Here is a 19514-nt window from a genome sequence, read left to right as displayed (position 1 = left end):
ATCTAAAGGAACAAAAAAAAAAAAAAAAACGAAGAGTAAAGAGTTCAAATGACTTTTTGGATGCTAATTGGAGAAAAAGAATTGAAATTGATTTAAATTGATTTGACGGCAAACCAACTTGACTTTTCGTTTAGTATTGATTTTGATTTTTAAGATTGATTTATCAAAAAGTTTCCAAAATAGATAGGAAAGAAAAAATCTCAAACTTTAATATTTTTTTTTTCTGATCTATAAAAAAGAAAGAAAGATATTGTCTGCTTTTATCAATTAAACATCATATATATATTTTTTTTTGAAAATAAAGACTTTATTTATTTTACTGAAAATCTTGCGGGATCTTACACATTAAAGAGTCGAAGAATAAAATCCAAGATAAAAAGGGGGTTGGGAGAAATGGTATATGAACCAATCCTGTGAGCGGACCGTTGATTTTGCGAGTTTATCGGCAGCAAAATTAGCTTCACGAGGGATGTAGGAGAATATACATTTTGTAAAGGACGCTATTAGCCTAGGGGTGTCAACGGTGCGGTTTGGACCGGTTTCAGGCCGGGCCTAACGGTTTCGGGCTGAAAAACCCCCAGCCAAACCAGCCCATTTAAAAGATAACGGTTTCGGTGCGGTTTCGGTTTGGTGCGGTTTGGGTTCGAGTTGACTAACAGTTTGACCTAATAGTTTGGATTCGGTTTGGCTAATGGTTTGGAATAAATTAAAAATCAATATTGAAATTTGTTTTTATTTTTTCTTCAACTCTAAATCTTAAGTTCTCACACACAAAACTACAAAAGATAGACGATGAAGACTCCAAGTAGATCCAACGATAAGTGATGGCAAACCACTTAAGAGTTTTTTTTTTTTTTTGGTAAAGACTTAAGGGTTAAGAGTTATCAGTTCAGACTTTTAAATTTTAAAATAATAAAACTAAATGAAATTTGAAAATAAAAAAGTTAACGATTAAGATTAAGATTAAGATTAAGACTTAAGACTTAAGAGTTAAGGACTATCAATTAATACTTTTAAATTTTAAAATAATAAAACTAAATGAAATTTGAAAATTAAAAAATTAACGATTAAGATTAAGACTTAAGAGTCAAGAGTTATCAATTAAGACGTTTATATTTTAAAATAATAAAACTAAATGAAATTTGAAAATTAAAAAGTTAAAACTTAAAACTTAAACCGTTAAACGTGTTAACACTCAACTCTCAACTACTCAAATTCGACTACTCAAACTCGAGTCTCAACGTCTCAAACACCGAAATTCATGGATCATTAATTACATTTAAACAATACAAAAAAAAAAATTACATTTAATATTTTAATTTTATTTATGTAAAAGACTAACAGGCTGACAGCTGCACACGGGCTGGGCCGGGCCAGCCCGAAACCGTTTGGGCTGAGGGGTCCTCAGTCCAATTACGGCCCATTAAGGATCGGTTCGGGCCGGTTAGGGCTATAATAGGCCGGTTCGGTCCGGTTTTAACGGTTCAAGTTGAAAATTGACACTCCTATATTAGCCTGAGGATATCAGAAATTAGGTGTGAGATTTTCCAGCTTTCACAAGATTCTAGATGTGTGAGAGAAAGAACAAGCGATTGGTTGTCGCTCTCTACTTAGATATGGGAGATCTAAAATTCGAGAGCGAGGCTAAGTCCGCGTCGAACCGCTTGTGCCTCGGCAGTAAAAGAGTCTTGATAGTCCATGCCTTGTCCAAAAGGAAACATCATGTTGGTCCATACTATTGGGTTTGGGTGTCTTGTATTCTGTGTGTCCATCTAATTATGGTTTTGGTTGTATTTGTAATTGAAACAAGGTTTGCGTCCATTACTAATACTAGGGTAAAATTGTAATTACATTAGGATTAGGGTTTTAGGTTTTCCTATAAATAGTCTCTGTGGAATAACCTATAGACATCAATCTCTGCAAGAAATTGGGGAATCAATCACTGTAGGGGATTAGGGAACCCATCATGAGAATAAGGATTGTGGGTAAGTAAAGGGTAATACTTTGTGGGTGTGAGAGTGAAGTAAAGGGTAATACTTTGTGGGTGTGAGAGTTGTGTGAGGTTTTCTGAAATAGTGGAACTCATTTCTCTCTGGTGGAGGTAGGCAGGGTTTTGCGAACCATATTGAATTCCAGCACTTCTCTGTTCGTGGTTGTGCATCCATTATCCCTAACACATACTTATTCATATAAAGACTAGGAAAAAAAAATAATGAACAAGAAATAGAATGTGACTATAAATATTTAACATGATTCACATAAATGTTTAATGTATTGAGTTTTGATTTTAACCTCCCAAAAAAAAAAATTATGTTCTTGATTGTTGTTTTTTGAACTCTCAAACTATTGCCAAAATTATCTTGTCCACAAGAAAAAAATTTGTCAAAGTTAAAGTTAGTTTTCTTCATGATTCTTAAATGATGGGCTCTCAATTACTTAAAACTCTTTTTGGAATGAATTTCTACTTTCTTTCTTCCTTGTTTTAGGTATTTTAAACGGATTTCAATCAATGCTAACGACATGTTTCGTGGTGATAGTCATGAACTATATGACTTTCATTTCTTTTGTATGAATGATCATAAAGTATTCAAGATATAGATTTCTTGGATTCCAAATTGAGAAACTTGTTTCCTCTTTCTCTCTCACCCTTGTGCTTCTCTGGTTTTACATGAAAGAAGCTCTTTGAGAAATTTTTCTGCTTTGGTTTTCTTCTGTTCCAATTATTACTCATTGCTTTAGTAGAAAACAATGTAATCTCTATTGGCCTAGAAAAACTTGATGCAGTAATCACTTAAATCAACTTCATTGAGGGTTGCTCAAGTGCTCTATTTCCTCATCACCATTGATGCCTAACCTTTCATCAAGTTTTAGGCTAAAGTCACTCAACCATGTAATGTTTCTAAATCTTACCATTATTTTGAGATTTTTGAAAAAGTTAAACAGTAGGAAGCATTAGAAATTTTATGCAAAACCTAAGGTTGAATTAGTAACTTCAAAAATACAAAAGTTAAAAAGTACAGGGGATGTTAATGGTATATAAAAGGCATAACTTGGGTCTACTGGTCTTACATCGCTCCTAAAATTGGATCCGATCGTAGCCTAGCTTCAAAGAAGTCGTTACATGAGAAGGTGTAGGTGCTACTCCCGAGATACGAAGCGAGAAAGCTCGTCAGTGAAAATGGTAAAATTCTCTATTATGAGGAAGAATGATCTGTTCCCCCCCCCCCACCTACCTTCCCTGAACGAGCACTGCCTTCACTGCTACCTTCCTAGCTCCAGTTTGACTTTCGCTACGAACTCATAACAAACCTGGTTAACGAAGGTATTCAGGTAAAGATTAGGCTTGAAAGCAAGTGTAACGGAGCCCAACTAGCTCACTACGACAACAAACAAGAACGACTACGCTATGAGTGCTCGCTTTTTCTTTATAATCCTGGCGTCAAGTTATTTTTCCGCAGAACCTCCCCTACAGTATCGTCACCACAGTAGAGTTTAACCACCAAGTTCGGGTTGGATAGTGAATATAGGTCTTGGTCGATCATTGAGGGTTTGAAAATGTCAAGTCATTAATTTTTTAACAAAGTTAAACAATAGGAAGCATTAGAAATTTTATGCAAAACCTAAGGTTGAATTAGTAACTTAAAAAATACAAAAGTTAAAAAGTACAGGGGATGTTAATAATATATAAAAGATAGATTACATGCGTTTGAAGCTTAAAATTACAACTAATCCCTTCTATCTTATGGAGTTTGATTAGCTCTAAGATAAGTAAATTGAACCAAATAGACTTAACGGTAGTTGATTCTTTCTAATGAGTTGGGATCCTTTACGTGCGATGTAGATATTTGTGTTATTCTTGCATATCTCCATCACATATTTAGAAAAAATGATCGATCTCTCTCGTCTACCTTCTTAATGCATAAAAGTGATTTTTTTTTTTTGGGTGTCTGAGGTTTATCCAGGCCAGTTTGCGCGTACCTCGATTACATCCTCAGAGGAAGCTTTATTGTCCGAAGGGTCAAACCCATAACCTCTCCAATGAGAAATATGAATCTTACCAACCTTGCATTGACCATAAAAGTGAATCTTTCCTTCTAAATGTATGGTCATTGAGTGTGAGAAATGTACATTCTCTTACCCCTTTCTAAATGTATGGTCATTGAGTGTGAGAAATGTACATTCTCTTACCCCTACACGTCTCCTTTCAAACACGGGTTTTGAAATTTAAATTATTTTTCAAAATAAAAACGAAATAAAACCATTTTAACTGAAATCCAACCATTGACACCCATACCTTGTCGAGTATAAACTTCCCTATAAACTACTTCTCTCTATGACTACATTTGGATGCTAGGAAAATGAAAACAGAAAAATAAATAATGAGACAATTATCATGATTATGAACCCCAAGAGGTTGTTCAATTGGCAAAAGACCAACATTTCCACATAAGAGGTCGAGTTTGAATCCCCTTGGCGCCAGGGGTGAAGCTCTGTCTATATTAATTATATAAATCTCTCTTGAGGATTAGTCAAGGTATGTGTAAGCTGGCTAGATGAACATCAGATTAAAATAAATAAATTTCATGATTATGTAATTCTTATGTTATATTGTATATATCTCTCACAAATTTTCGAATTTCGTAGGAAGTATTTTTTCCTTTTCATAACATCCAAACGTGGCCGATATTTCTTGGTATCCAAACGAATCTTCTTAAGATCTTGCGAATTGGGATTGCTTCTCATACAAGGTAGTAGAGAGTCCTACTGATTACCCACCACCACCGCCATCGTTGTCAAAATGAGGATAAAAACATATTTTCCTTTTGTTTTAGGGTATTTTTGTAAATACATAAATGACAAAGACAAACAATTCGATTTCCCATATTCAAACAACTTCAAATTTAGAAATGCTAAACGGCATTTACCCAAAAAAGATGAAAACGAGTAAATTACACAAGGGCATTGTAGGTATTACAACTGGCTCAAACATTTGCATTCCGCGCTGTTTATTTATATATTTGGAATTTTACCAAAAAAAAAAAATAAATTTATATATTTGGAAAAGTCGATAGACTTGGATTTTAGTTTTCGTGGGCGCCGGAAATAAGAATGCGGGTTTGACTCCTTAGCTCTGCAACTGCCGCAGAAAACTTGTCTTCCACCTCAAATCTTTCTCTGTCGGTGAAAATGGAGTCATCGGAGATCAGAATTAAGCGTTTTCTAGGGTTTTTCTTAGTAGTATATCTGTTACAGGCAAGAATTCACTGATCATCGTTTCTACTTCGTTATTCCTGCTACGCATTAGCGGTTAAATGTTGATGTTCTTCCTTTGAAGTTTATGTTGTTTGTGACAATTTGCATCTCTTTTTTATATCATCCATTCTCGTTGGAGGAGTTTTTTCTTAGGTTCGGTGTTTGGTTGTGGTCCCTGGTTGTTTCACGAAGGATTCACTTTGTTTTGAATCGAGAAAGACCTGAGATTGAGTGCCAATTTTATTGGTGATAATATTTGTTATAAGTTTCCTTACTTCGGTATATATATATATATATATTTCATTTTCTAAAAAATCGTCCTTTATAAAGTTCTGCTGAAACAAGTCGCTTATGGGAATTGGAGTTCAAACTGTGTAGTCTCGAGTGTCATTGATAGCGAGGGAGTACTTCATTCTTATTCGATGAACTAATTAACAGTGTTGATAGTGTAAGCGCGTCTGCGTACGTTCTAATCATCAGTGTCATGAATGCAGGTCTCTGTTGTAGCTTCTGAGCTTGAAGCGAGTCCTCCTTCACAGATTATTTTGCAGTTCAACGATTCGTCGGGGTAAGAGAAATTTATGATTACCTTTATCCATTTGTTGTATGTAAAGGGAAATTGACCGCTATAATTACTAATTTAGATGTTCTGATTTCTCATGAAGAGATTCCCCGCATGTGAGAGTTTATATGATGGTTAACCAATTATATTCTCATCTGATTTTTTCTTTTTATAGTTCCACCAATTTTTTTCTTTAAATTATAGCTAATAATTTGAGTTTGTCCACATAACTTGCCAATCTGATCAACAATTTTCTGGCTGTTATGGAAACAAGTTCCCATGGTTCATACTGATAATACTTAAAAACTCTAGATTACTTCTCGGAGCCTCTATTTCATTTTTTAGTTTATTTTATCTAACTGATAATAAGAGTTATATTGGGATAATAGCTATAACGTGGAATAGAGAAATTGAACATGCACTTGTCAAGGACACTAGAACATGTCAATATCTGAAATTTACTTGTGAATATTATGACCAAAATATGTAACTCTCTCTTTGGACCTATAGCAAATTGGTCAGTTGGTTGAGGCTTAAATTGACGTAGGAAGGATGTAGTTCAACATCTCCAAGGTCCTGGTTCCCTTGAAGTGATCAAGAAATGATTGATTCAGTATCTCCACCAGGAATTGATAATGATCAATTAGACTCAGGTCTCAACTTGAATGATAGGCGTCGAATCTTCCAGTATCTCTGGCATGTTGATTTTATCGTCTAGCAGTAGCAGGAAAATTGATTAACAATGCTACATCATTGATTGAAGAAGAAAAACCAACTGAGTATTGTTGGGAAATTTTCTGAGTGGGTCACCTCATCTCCTACATTTGGATCATCAAATTTGAGCTGTATATACTGTTATCATATTCAAATGAAGTTTTGAATATTTGGAACCCTTATAGCTCTGGCCAAATGTCAAATTCAATGGGTCAACTCATCCTTATGGCTACCATGGTGGAATCTACTTGAGGTAAACTGATAGTTACGATGGTGAACTTCTTTTTTATAAGAGGCAGGGGTGGGGTTGGGATAGTCTAGATGCCCATAGAAACTTGGATGCTGTTAAGCACCTCAATTGGTTTAGAGCACCCAGTTCAATCCCCCCACCAATACGAGGCAAGAAAACACAGCAAGCACACACACTCAGAACAACTTAACTCAGTAGGATAGATGTCTGCATTTTATTCATTAAAGCATGATATAGCATGAAGTACAGCAACAGTCTTCACCCAAAATTCCTACCTGAGATTCCCATACTCTTCCCTGCAAGAACTTCTTGCAAAAACCCTGCTCAAATCATCCTTACCTTCTCAATAAAACAGTCCCTTCTCTAACGAGTTCCTTCTATTCCCCCAATCCCTGTCCTCTGTGTCCCAACATTCCCTATCCCAAATGAGGCCCTATGTGCATGAGTGTGGCTGCTGCTATTTGCCACCTCCTCTTTGCTGTATGTTAGAATGCTCAGGTGTAGATGACTCCCTGTGTCTCCTATTTTTGTGAGTGTACATCTCAGACACTAAGGGCCTATCAACACTCCCTTCCTTCAGTTTCACCTTGTCGTTAAGGTGAAAATCTAGAAACTAACTATGCATGTCAGCGTAATCTTCCCAAGTGTTTTCACAAGATGGCAGATTCTTCCATTTGACAGCTCCTCAGAAGCTCCTTGTTGTGAGTAGCTAATGTCAAGCAGCTCCTTTGGGGTAAGTCAGAGCTCCTAGTCCTGAGCTAAATAGGATATAAGTGGTTGAGTAGGTACATGGGACCCACCACCTTCTTCAGTTGGGAGACATGAAAAACTACGTGTACCTTGGAACCGGATGGTAGGAGAAGCTTATAGGCCATGGGCCCTGGTTGAGCTTTGATTGCGTCTCCTACTTGGTAGCTCCACCTGCCGTCGATGCTGAGTAGCTCAAGCAGTCATTTGATCTTGAGTTTTCCGCAATTTAGACTAGCTCATCTAACATGTGATCACGTTCATGAAGGAACGCATCAGCCTCATCCACCTTGGAATGATCTCCTTCCCACCGTGGCAGTGCTGGTGGTTTTGGCCATACACAACCTGAAATGGTGATCTTTTTGGCTGAATGGTAGGTTGTGTTGTACCAATATTCTGCCCATGCAAGCTAAGTAGTCCAGTCTTTTAGTTGATGAGTGTAGAAGCAGCTGATTGTTAATCTCCAAGCCCCAATCAACCACCTCTGTTTGGCCATCCGTCTGTGGGTTATAAGCTCACTGCTGAATTTGAGTTTAGTACCAGCCATTTTGAGGTGCTCCTTCCAAATGTTGCTATTGAAAACCCTGTGGGTCATATCGCTTCTTTGCTGAAAACTAATGCCACATCTTTTGTCGAGTAGGGTGAGTTATTGCTATGAACTGCCCATACTTAGAAAGTCTATCCACACCGACCAACACGGTATCTGCACTATGGGTCATTGGTAAACCTCCCACAAGGGTCCATGCTAGTGTTCTACCACACATAGTCTGGAATGGGCAAGGGTTGGAGTAGGTCCACAGGTTTCATGGACTGATGCTTGCTATGTTGGCATATGTCACAACAAGCCACAAACTCTTTTATTGTTGTCTTTAGGCCAACCTAATATACTACCTCCTGACAGCCTCTTGTATGTGTATGGGAACCCCAATGGCCCCCGAATGGAGTGGGTTGGAATTCAGCCAGCAGCTTGGGATCAGCTGGGAACCTTGGGGAATAAGCGGCCTGTCCTTATAGAAGAGTGTCATGTTCTTCAAATGATAAATCAGGAACCCTTGGGACCTGTGAAGTAGGGCTTGAACCAATGTCTAGTATGATTTGAAGCCTGAATTTCTTCGTTCAACCCCTCATTATCTTGTCATAGTGCTGCACATAGAGTAGAGAGATGTGCATCACCTTCCATCTGCTGAGAAAGAGCATCCACAGCTTTCTTCTCGACGTTCAGCTGATAAATAATCTTAAAGGTTACATCCGAACAGCTTTATGATCCCCGCAATGATTTTTTGGTTCAAGAGATATCTCAAGCTTCTTTGGTCTGTTATCACCCTTAAATGCCTCCCAATGGGGTAGTGACACCAATTTTGGATAGCCAGAAAGGTTGCCATCAACTTCTTCTCTTACACCAACTTAGTTCAAACATTGGAGGAGAGGACTTGACTACAAAAAGCAATGGGATGGCTCTCTTGCATAATAACAGTTCCCATACCTAATTTGGATGCGTCAGTTTCCAACTTTTCACCACAAACTCCTTGGAAATATTTGGCATGGCTAACACCGTTGTTGTGGTCATGGCTGCCTTAAAGGCAGTGATGGCTTTAGTGGCTGCGCCATCCCAAGGAAATGCATATTTCTTCAACAGAATTTTGTAAGCAGGGTTGCAGTCTTTCCATATTCCTGAATAAACCTCTCATAGTACCCTATGAGACCCAAAAATCCCCTCAGTGCTCTGGTGCTCTTTGGTGGGGGCTTGTTCACCATGAAATGGATCTTCTGTGGGTCAGCTACCACCCCATGTCAGGGTATCACATGTCCCAAGTACTACACTTTAGTCACCGCAAACACACACTTTCTGTTCAATGCTAAGCAATGCTGCCTCAGTAATACAGATCCAGCATTGGGTTGACCTATTTTCCTTTAAACCAACCTAGGATTGATGGGTATAGGTATTCGACCTTTGTTCAATATGTTTGTGTGGTCATGGGCCCATTCCGTGGACCCAAAAATTAAGTGTTTAGGTCAAGGACGAACATAGGTTAGTTTATGAGTTTAATTGGTCTAATCATGTAAATTCAGCCCAACTTAAGTTGTAAGGGCAGAATAGTCTTTTTTTTATGTTCTGTTTCATCTTTTAAGAGTCTAAGTTAGCCTAGGCTTGTTAGTTTCTATTTTCCTAGTTTAAATCAGTTTCTAAATCCTAATTTTAGTAGGACTTTTTATGTAAGGCTATAAATAGCCTCCCCATCAATTATATTAGAGAACATATCTGAATGAATGAAAATAATTTTCCCTTTGAGAACTTTCTGTTTGTTTACTTTGGTTCTGTCAATTAGTTTGAAGATCCAAGGATGAGGAGTTTCTGTCAATAAGTTTGAAGGTTCAACCAGTAGGTATTTTGGTTCTGCCAAGTAGTTTGAAGATCCAAGCATGAAGAGGTTGATTCTATCAATAAGCTCGAAGAATCAACCCTAGGAGCATTCTGAGTGAAGTCCAGCTCAGATACTTGACAGTGGCAGTAGGAGGAGACAACCTTCAATTACCATTAACAGCTGCATTCCAGCCTCATTCAGGGTCCATGCAAGGTCCAAACCAGGTACTATTGGAAGCCTCATCAAACCTCTTCCCTTCCAACATATTTTTCCATATTCTTGGATTTTCTTTGAAATTTTCGGGCTTCTCTAGATACCCAAAATTCAAGGTCAGATTTGTGCCAATCTAACCATCAGATATGTTTTAAACTTTAGGAACCTCATCCCCCCAACCCTAGGGACCTTCCATCGTAGTTTCAGCCCCATTAAACCAACCAAACCCTAGATCTGCTCATCCTTGTTATTGTCACCTTATTTTCCCCCCAAAATCAATCAACCCAATGTCTCCCCAACTACCCATCCAAAATCATTGAAACTTGAAAAGATTACTCTATTGATCAAAATATAAATTCCTTTCAAGTTTTATCCAATTCCCCCAAGTTTTCATCACAGCTCAAAACTACCCCAAATTTAGGTATTTATCAACCTCCCATATGGGCTAAAGTATCCCTCAAACCTAGATATCCTGTTATCTCTAACCGTCAATATCCCATTTAACAAACCAAACCCCAACGAGGGAGTTGGAACACAATTATTTGGAACCAATTGGTGAACAATCACCCATACACCCTAACGAAAACCCTAGCTTTGGGTTTGGAATTCAAGTGTAGCCCTAGTGGTCCTTGATGTTGCAGCACTATTTGATCAAGGCTGCATCAGAGTGGTACCAGAGCAAGGAAGAACCAACCATGGCAGAACATGATAAATGTCAAGTATATTCTCAAGCTTATCTTGTAGGCACAGAGATGAGAGAATTCTGCAGACCACCAGAGGCATATGATGGCAGAGTGATGTAACCCAAGGTCTGGCCAGTCTTCAAGATCCTTTTTTAGGGAACCAGCAGTTGTTAGGGTTTAGACATTGCTGTTTTAGCTATGATCTCAATCTAATTTTAATGGATAGCAGCTGTTTGGGTTTTTAGCTTCCAACTCCTGCAGCTGGGTTTTTTTTTTTGGTTGGGGGGGGGGGGGTTAAGGTTGATTTAGGTATGATGGGGGGGGGGAATGATCAAGGTTTAAAGTATCCCACGATACGATGCGATATTAACAGATACGTATCCATATTGGACACAATCGATGCGATACATCTCGACACGTATCTCCATTGAAATGCACTAAAATACATTGACCAATACGATACAATGCTCGATACAAGACGATACATCTCTTAAAATCACCAGACCGATACGATACTCGATACTAATACTTTAAACCTTGGGAACGATAGTATAATTCGGCTAAGCTGTATTAAGGCTGGAAATTGAAGAAAATAATTCTGTTACAGAATCATTCCTCAAATTAGGTTTTAGGATTTTATAATTTATAGGTTTCTAGGGTAGGGTTAGGTTAAGGTTGAGTGTTGGTAGGGCTTAGGGAGGAGATCCTAAAAGGAACTAGGTTTTGGATGAAGGGTTTGAAAGTATGGTTAGGGTTTTTGGGAATTTAGGGCAGCAAAGGAATTTAGGGTTTAGATGAGTGTTTGGTTGGTCTGTTGGGCTGAAACTAAGAGGGAAGGTTACTAGGTGGTTTTTTTTTTTTTTTTCGGGGGGGGGGGGAGAGTTCCTGAAGTTTGGGAGAGGTCTAATGGTTATTGCCGTACATCTGATCTTGAATTTTAGGTCTTGGAGAAAGTCCAAAAAACCCAAAATACCCAGAAAATAAAAAAAGGATATGAGGCTTAGAGTTTAGGGAAGAAGGGGGGGGGGTTAAGGTGGGTGGGGTAGGGAACCGACTTACTTGATAGGGGAAGGGATTGTCACTTGAAGGCTTCTAGGAATTTGAATGTCTCTAGGCAGCTGCAAGCTTAAAGAAGGGTAAGGATGTTGGAAAATTGCAGAAAACAGTAATCTATAGCAGCCAGGGCTTGCCTCCTTGGGAACCCATGACTCCACTCAAATCTTCCTTCAATTCTGTAGTCTTTATTTGCTAATCAAGGCTGAATTGTTTGCTAGGGCTATTTATAGCCTTATTATGTTGAAGGAAAATAACTAGGACTTTATAAAGAAAACTGACTTTAGCTCAACTTAGGAAACTTACTTGGACTCAACTTAGGGAATCCTATTTGTATTCAAATTCCCTTGTGCAACTAGACTTTACTTTGTAAACTAGAAAAGGACTCCAAGGTAAGAGTACCTAGACAAATATACCTCGCAAAATAAGAGATTTGACTTTCAAAACAAATCCTATTTGAAATTGGATTCCAGCTTGGACTCCTACTCATATAGAGACTCTAATCAACTGACCAAATGAAAAACAAAGAGTAGATCCTTGCTCCTAAAATTATTCTGATTCTTCTAGAGCACTTTGGAGCCCAAAGGAGGTGGGGAAATGACCAAAATACCCTTCATAGGGTTTGGTCACTCCTGGGGTGTGCCATTAGGGGCCTGTTTTGGGGCTCAAAATCTGAGGTGCCCTATGGTTGCCAGTCCTGGTTACATCATAGAGATGATCCCCAGGTATTTTATAAATGGATAGATGCTTTAGATGATTATTTTGATTGGAATGATTTGATTGAGCGCAACAAGATGAAATTAGCATGCACTGAACTGGTGGGATATGCCCTTCAACACTGGAACACTAGAACACTAGAAAGAGATGAAATATGAAGGTGAAAAAACCTATTACCTGGCCAGAGATGAAAGAAGATCTGAGCAGAAATTTTTTCCCAAAAGAATACAGGATTCGGTAGCAACATTAATTAAACTCCTTCCAAGTTCCAACAATGATGCCAACAAGGGTCCTCTGAAGCTGAAGTTAAGAATAGGGAAGGTGACTCAGATATGTTGGTGTTGGGCTTCAGCCAGTACCCCTTGCCCCAGCTTGCTCAGTCTTCATACCCCTTTCATGGTTGTCTTAACCAGAGTAACGTTGGGTCCCTGCATAGTTTCACTGGCTTCCGTTCCAATCAAAACTCATCGATTGTAGTTGCCAGTTGCTATGGTTGTCTCCGAGTGTAGACAACCATTCAGTCCCAATAAAAAGATATTAACACAAGCATATGTGGTGTTACATGCATTGCTGCTGCAGATGTCTGCAAGTTCAATTAGTATTATAATTTTGAAGGTCATTGCCTATAAAGATTTTTTTCTGTAATTCATCCCCAAAATTTTCGTGCTGTTGCTTTATAAAGAACTAAATAAACCTCTGAAGTTATTCATAGTCCTAAGATTTGTGGTTGTTGCTCTCTGTTGTCAGCTTTTGGATTATACAACTATTTTCATTCACAATGTCTGCAGTTAAATACTTTGTGGATCAGTTGTATATTTTTGGCAGTTCCTCTTGAGTGTGGTTTGTGTGTATAATTTCCATTCTGTTCTCGGGTTCTCCTGCGGTTGGCTAATCAATCTATTTTAATGATATTCAGCAAAAGGCATATGGAGGGCTATTGTGCAATGTATGATATATGTGGAGAAAGGAGTGATGGGAAAGTTTTGAACTGCCCTTATGGTTCTCCTTCTGTTGAGGTGTGTAGTAGTAGCACTTCTTGCTTGTCTGTATAAGTACCACTCTAAGAAACATGTTGTCTTCCATATTCAATTTATTTGTGCTATGCTTCATTTTTATTAACATGTAATGTGCTTCATTGTATAATCCCCCAAAAAATGCTTCATTGCCATTGACATAATTTATTTCTTTTTTCTGTACTCCAGCCAGATGAGTTGTTTTCTTCAAAAATCCAAAGCCTATGTCCAACAATCAGTGGAAATGTTTGTTGTACAGAGTTTCAGTTTGATACGTTGAGATCACAGGTGCAACAGGTAAGTCTATTTTCTGTTGGACTTCATTATGAGTGATTTTTTTTTTTTTTGGGGGGGGGGGGTTGCTGTGGGGTTAGTGTTCTACCAGAGAGCAGTGCATATAACTCATGTAATCATTGTTGGAGTTATTTCTCATATCTGTGATTCACTAAATGACCCATTGAGCACACATGTTTTGGTATACGTTCATTCGGAAACTATTTACCATTTACACGGGTAACAAGGCATCTGGATGTAGCTCATTTAAGGCAGAGTCTGAAACCAGTAGAAGTCCAGAATCTTGTTCCAAATACAGTGTGTTATGGTAATTGTGACAATGGTAAGGTTGTGCTATTCCAAGTTCCCAACCTGTTGGTTTCTGGATCAGAACTTGGATAACAGCCTCTCCTGCAAAGTTGGGGGAGGGGTAAGGCTTCGTACATTTGCCTCTCCAAATAGCGGAGGGGCTTTTGCTCTGGGCTGCTCTTTTCTTAAGGAGCATGTAATGTAATATTTCTATTCCTCTCAATCAGCTAATTATGAGTACTAGTTATTGGTCTCTGAAGATGCGTGAAAAATTCTTGCCCTGTGAAAATTTCTAGGGAAGTTCGTTTTATATATAGATTACTTGTATTTAGAGACTGAGTTTACTTGACAATAAGTTATTAAAGTTCCTTCTCTTTAGTTGTTTTTTAGAAATTTTTAATATTATTGGAAAATTTGAGTTATTAGTATTGTTAAAAATGAAAAATACTTTGGAGGGCATGTTTAGGATGTGTCATTGTCATCAAATAAATTTCTGAAGTGAGAAAGCCTTCAAATGAATTTCATTTCCTGTTTGTTGAACATGACGAATTGAATAATGCCCTTGAGTCTATAATTTGAATACAAGAATTTGTAGACATGGGGAAAAAATATCAGGAATAATTTCTATGTATTGAAGTGCCATAAAGCTATATATAATCGTTAACTAAACCCTACAAAGGGTATGGGGAGAAAAAAAGACGGGGGTGGGGGGTGGGATTACAAGGGGGAGATGGGGGAGAAAGAAAACTCCAAGGCTACAGCATGGACTGAGAAGGCAGCAAAAGGGAGATGCTCAGAATTTTGGTATATATTGTGAGTCTGTGACTATATTTAGAACTGGCAACAATGATTCTCTGTAAATGGATCACAATATAGATTGCATGTTGCAGATAAAACTAATGGTTAATCCATCCATTTCAGCATGTTAAGAAGAGATTAGGGCCACAACAAGAGAGTACTACCAACTGCAGAGAGTGGAAAGGTTCTCCAATTAATACCTGTATATTTGTTAAAAAAATTAGGCTGAAGGACAAATACTCTGTCACTTAATGTGCCATTGGTATTGGGTATCCTATCAAAGGGTGATTTTAAGATATGTATTTATAAATTGTAAAGGAGAAATGCAAGACAACTGAAGACACACATGGAAATGCACTCCTGGAGTAAAAAAAATAATAGTATGTGACACATATAACAGTATCATGCATAACATAAAAGGGGTATTGTAAAAGATGAGGATTCCTATGTTGTAACAGTCTATTGCCATGAAGGATGTCACATTTGTGACAGTGCATTAATTTGAAATTGCCATGAAGGGTGTCACTTTTATGTGAAAATTCATGGATACGTGTAAAAATACTTGCAGATGATCAAGTTTGTTCCACTAACCAATTAAGTTTTTCTAAATATATTACATGATGATTTAGTCCTATACTGATAGAAGATCAACTAGGAGACGACAAACCAGTATCTTTGATGAAGTTCAGGTTCAGATGGGTCAAAACTGAACTTAAGGTCTCCTTGGGATAATTGGGAAATAGTTGGGTATTGATTAGAAATTGCAGGAGATAGTGGGATGCCATTAGTAAGATACTAGTTAGTTCATCAAGAAATTTGGGAGATGGATGGTTTCATGGTTGTCAAAGCGTCCAGCCCATTTTTTGTGTCAAGGCAACCTAGTGTTGCCTTGTTGCTTTGCTTGGTGTTGCCTTGGTTTTTGTTTCCCTCTATCTCTTTGCCTTGCCTTGTCACCTTGACAACCAAGGATGGTACCAAGAGATGGGTGGGAATTTCAGTCTTGGGATGGTTAGGAAATGAGTTGAATCTTTTTATTTTTGGTAAGTGATTAGTATCAGAAAAAAGGGGCTGAGTTGGGCAGAGGTAACCCAGAACTTCTGCATCCTTTTGAATGAGCTCCTCTAGCTCTTCTGGAAAATGTAGAGGTCCCCTCTCCACCTGGCTGCATCTCAGCTGAATACCAGTCATGAAGTCAGCCAGCTGAAATGAGTAAAACTTGTAGGTGAAGAAACCCTGAAGCTTGAATAAAGATTGAGTTTTGAACTTGAATCTTGAAGGCAATCTTCTACAATTTTAGGAAAATAAGAGAGGGAGAAAAAAAAGAAAAAGAAAAAGAAAAAAAAAAAGAAAAAGAAAAAGAAGAAGAAGAAAGATAAAAGCCCTCCAATTTGAACCCCATAGGCACTTTCTTGCAGCTAGGAGTTAATTGGTTCCACACTAATCCCAGCGGTGACTGGACTTTAGATCATAGACTAAACTAAGCTTTCACAAAGCAGCAGCAGCTTGCAAAGCAATTTCATTAATCAAATATATTTTCCATAATGGACCACCTCGTAACCTTATATACAACAACAAGCCTTGTCCCAGCTAGATGGGGTTGGCTACATGGATTCTTGCCTTCTAGTCAGCTCTGTTTAAGGCCATGCCAGATACAAGGCCTAAGCTATACATATCCTTTCCCACCATTTCTTTTAAGGTCATGTTAGGTCTGCCCGTAGTTCTTCTAATTCCTTGAATTTGGATTATATCACTTCTCCATATAGGGGCGTTCATTGGCCTCCAATGAATGTGGCTGTGCCACCTCAAATGACTTTCTCGTAGCTTATCACTTATTGAAGCTACTCCTAGACCAGCTCTAATATGACCATTCATTATCTTAACCTTCCTAGTTTTGCCACTCATCCATCTTAGGATCCTCATTCTGCCACACTAAGTTTATCTATATAATGCTTTTTAACAGTCCAACACTTTGCACCATACTTCATAGCTGGTCGAACGACGGTCTTGTGAAATTTTCCCTTGGGCTTATATAGAAGACCAAAAAAATTCCTACCTTAAAAAGGAAAGGCCTAACCCATTATTAACCTATTTGGTAACTAAACTGACTAGGAAACTCTAATATACTCAAAATAAGTCTTAATCCAGGCTCATTTTAAACATTAAAAATATATCACTTGAGAAGGACTCTTTGTCTAGCAAATGAGTATTCTAATGACTTAAATTGATCCACTGGTTCAAACTTGCAAAATCAGTTTAATCTTAATACTTAAAAATGAACCAAGTGTAGAAGCTAGTTTTGTACTCAACCTAATTACTTGTAGTTTAGGCTCTTCAAAGTGATGTACTGCATTAGAAGCCAGTGGGATCAAAGGCCCACCATGTGTATAAGTAAAACCCTACCCTTGACTTACTCCTACTGAGACAAGCTTTTTTCCTGTGGTGGATCTGCAATTCTGCATCACATGATTTAAGCACAAAGAGAAAGTCCTACCAGTTCCTATCTTTTATCTGTGGAATCTCTCTAGATCTCAACCTCAGCTTGTTGAATAATGCAAACTTAGTCTTTGTTGTACCTCTTGGATCTTCTTTAGTTCAGATAAGGTTCATGAACCCACGACTCCCTAGTTTTTCTTCCTTCTGAAAAGACTTGGTTAAAGGCATGCTTTTAAGAGTTTTGTTGGGGAATTCCTCCTCCCCTCACCCCCACCACCGTTCATCCCCAACTACAACTCTTCTTTTGGGTCCAAAACCGCCAAATGACTCTTTGAATTGAGTTTGATAATCACACAGGCCTTTGGCTGTATCAGCGTGTATGGGTAATTTATGCCCAGCTTGGAGCATCCTTCAAGAAACTCAAGTTGGAAAAGTGGTCTAGTGCCATATCGTCTAGTGATCCATAGACGGAGTAGGAATTAATTTTTCTCATTGTGACATCCAGCACAAAATGATGCTGCAAAGTTGTTATATAACTGCATCCCCCAAAATTTTCTAGGAACATTTTCATAAAGATAAAAGGTCAGAGCAATACTTCCCTATCACCAAGTCAAGCGTGAATCGATGTCCATAAAAGTACATTAAACTGGATTGGCTCTGGAGACAAAGATCCCAGATATCTGAGTGAACTAACGAAAACAAAGATCGACTCCTATAAACATTCCATATGTAAAGGAAGTATTGTGATATCTATCAAGCTCATAAGCGTCATATTCTACATGGAGATAGATTTGTAGGCAATAACCATTTGTTGATGCTTAAATGTTGACAATGCCTTAACCCATAATGTGAATATTAGAGGAGCACCATCAGAAGCAGCAGGTGCAACAGTACGAAAGAATCACCATAGAATAATATAAACCACCTATCTCATGCTCTCCACAGTTTGTCTTCATATCTGAAGATCTTCGAAGACGCAATAAGGATGAAAATAGACAAAGCATTCTGAATCTCAGGTAGAAGACTCAAGGTAAATCTAATTATGTTAATCACAAAAGGTAAAGATAATAATGAAGTGGGATAAACAACATTGTGTCCACAAAGCTGAGTACAGGATCCAGTAGGCATTAGGGAATGACCAGGGATGAGCGAATTGTTCAAGAGAAAAAAGTGACCACATTATATTACTAGTCATTTGATTGGGCGAACCATATGGCATAGTTTCTATTCGAATGGTCAAATTTGATCTTGGAAAAAGGCATGGGAATTTGTTAAAAATTGGTTATAGAACTTCAAGATACTGCTTAAACTCGGATTCAAGTTGATGGGGATCTACTTTCGTTGTTGTATGTGTTGATGTGTGTTCATATACATAGTTGTAGGTGATGTGAACACAAAGACCCCCCTGGCCAAACTCTAAGTGGGGCCCAAAAGGTGGTCCAAGAAGCCCCCTGACTGGCTGAACCCCCTAGTAGGGGTATTTAGGGCATTTTCAAGTTTCAACCCTCTTTTATTGCTGGAATTATTTCTAGATTTATTTTAGAGTTTGTGTTGGTTTTTATTTCTTAATCTAAGTTGTGTTTGAATTAGTTAGGTTGTGTATAAGATAAGACTCTTGTATAAAGATGGTTCTTATCTTTTAGGAGGGATCTTATCTTTTAAGAGTTTACTTCTAGTTAGAGGTTGTCTTTTAGTTACTAGTGATTGAGTTTCCTAGGGAATTCCTTTTCAAGTGAAATTCTTTAGATAGAGTCTTGAGTTATTTAGTCTTTTACTTTCAGCATGTCTTTAGTTGTTTAGACTCCAAATCCAGAGTCCAGATTCTGTGGTGGGTGAAGGAATCCAACTTAGTCCTAGAGTTTTTTGAAGGTTATAAATAGCCTAGTATTCTTTGTAATTCCTAAGTCTGATTATTGAATGAAAAGTTATTGAATTGAGGACTTGGGTTCCTGTTGAGGGGCCTAAGCGGATTTTTAGAGTTCTTCAATATTTAGCACCTTCCTTCAAGCTTCTTCAAAGTTCATGCGTTCTCTCTACAGCCTTCAATAATTACAGGAGCCATTACAACCACAGAAGCTTTCATCAAGTAAGTACAACAACCCCACCCCCTGCCATCACCTCCCAAGCCCATCG

At 38.0% G+C, this 19514-nt stretch overlaps 1 protein-coding gene across 1 annotated transcript in view; it reads left to right on the top strand.

Moving 5' to 3' along the window:
- The first annotated feature begins 5077 nt into the window (after positions 1-5077).
- Positions 5078-19514, top strand: part of LOC149015547 (uncharacterized) — a 72613-nt gene continuing 58176 nt past the window's right edge. The window contains exons 1-4 of the mRNA XM_089155894.1: positions 5078-5253; positions 5748-5821; positions 13472-13571; positions 13758-13865. Coding sequence (XP_089012020.1) covers positions 5188-5253; positions 5748-5821; positions 13472-13571; positions 13758-13865 — 348 coding nt within the window. The 5' untranslated portion in view covers positions 5078-5187. The remainder of the gene's footprint in view (positions 5254-5747; positions 5822-13471; positions 13572-13757; positions 13866-19514) is intronic.

The sequence above is a fragment of the Hakea prostrata genome, chromosome 5, assembly GCF_041222555.1.
Source record: "Hakea prostrata isolate BN-2017 chromosome 5, UWA_Hpros_2, whole genome shotgun sequence".
NCBI lineage: Eukaryota > Viridiplantae > Streptophyta > Magnoliopsida > Proteales > Proteaceae > Hakea > Hakea prostrata.
This window is presented reverse-complemented; position numbering and strand designations above follow the sequence as displayed.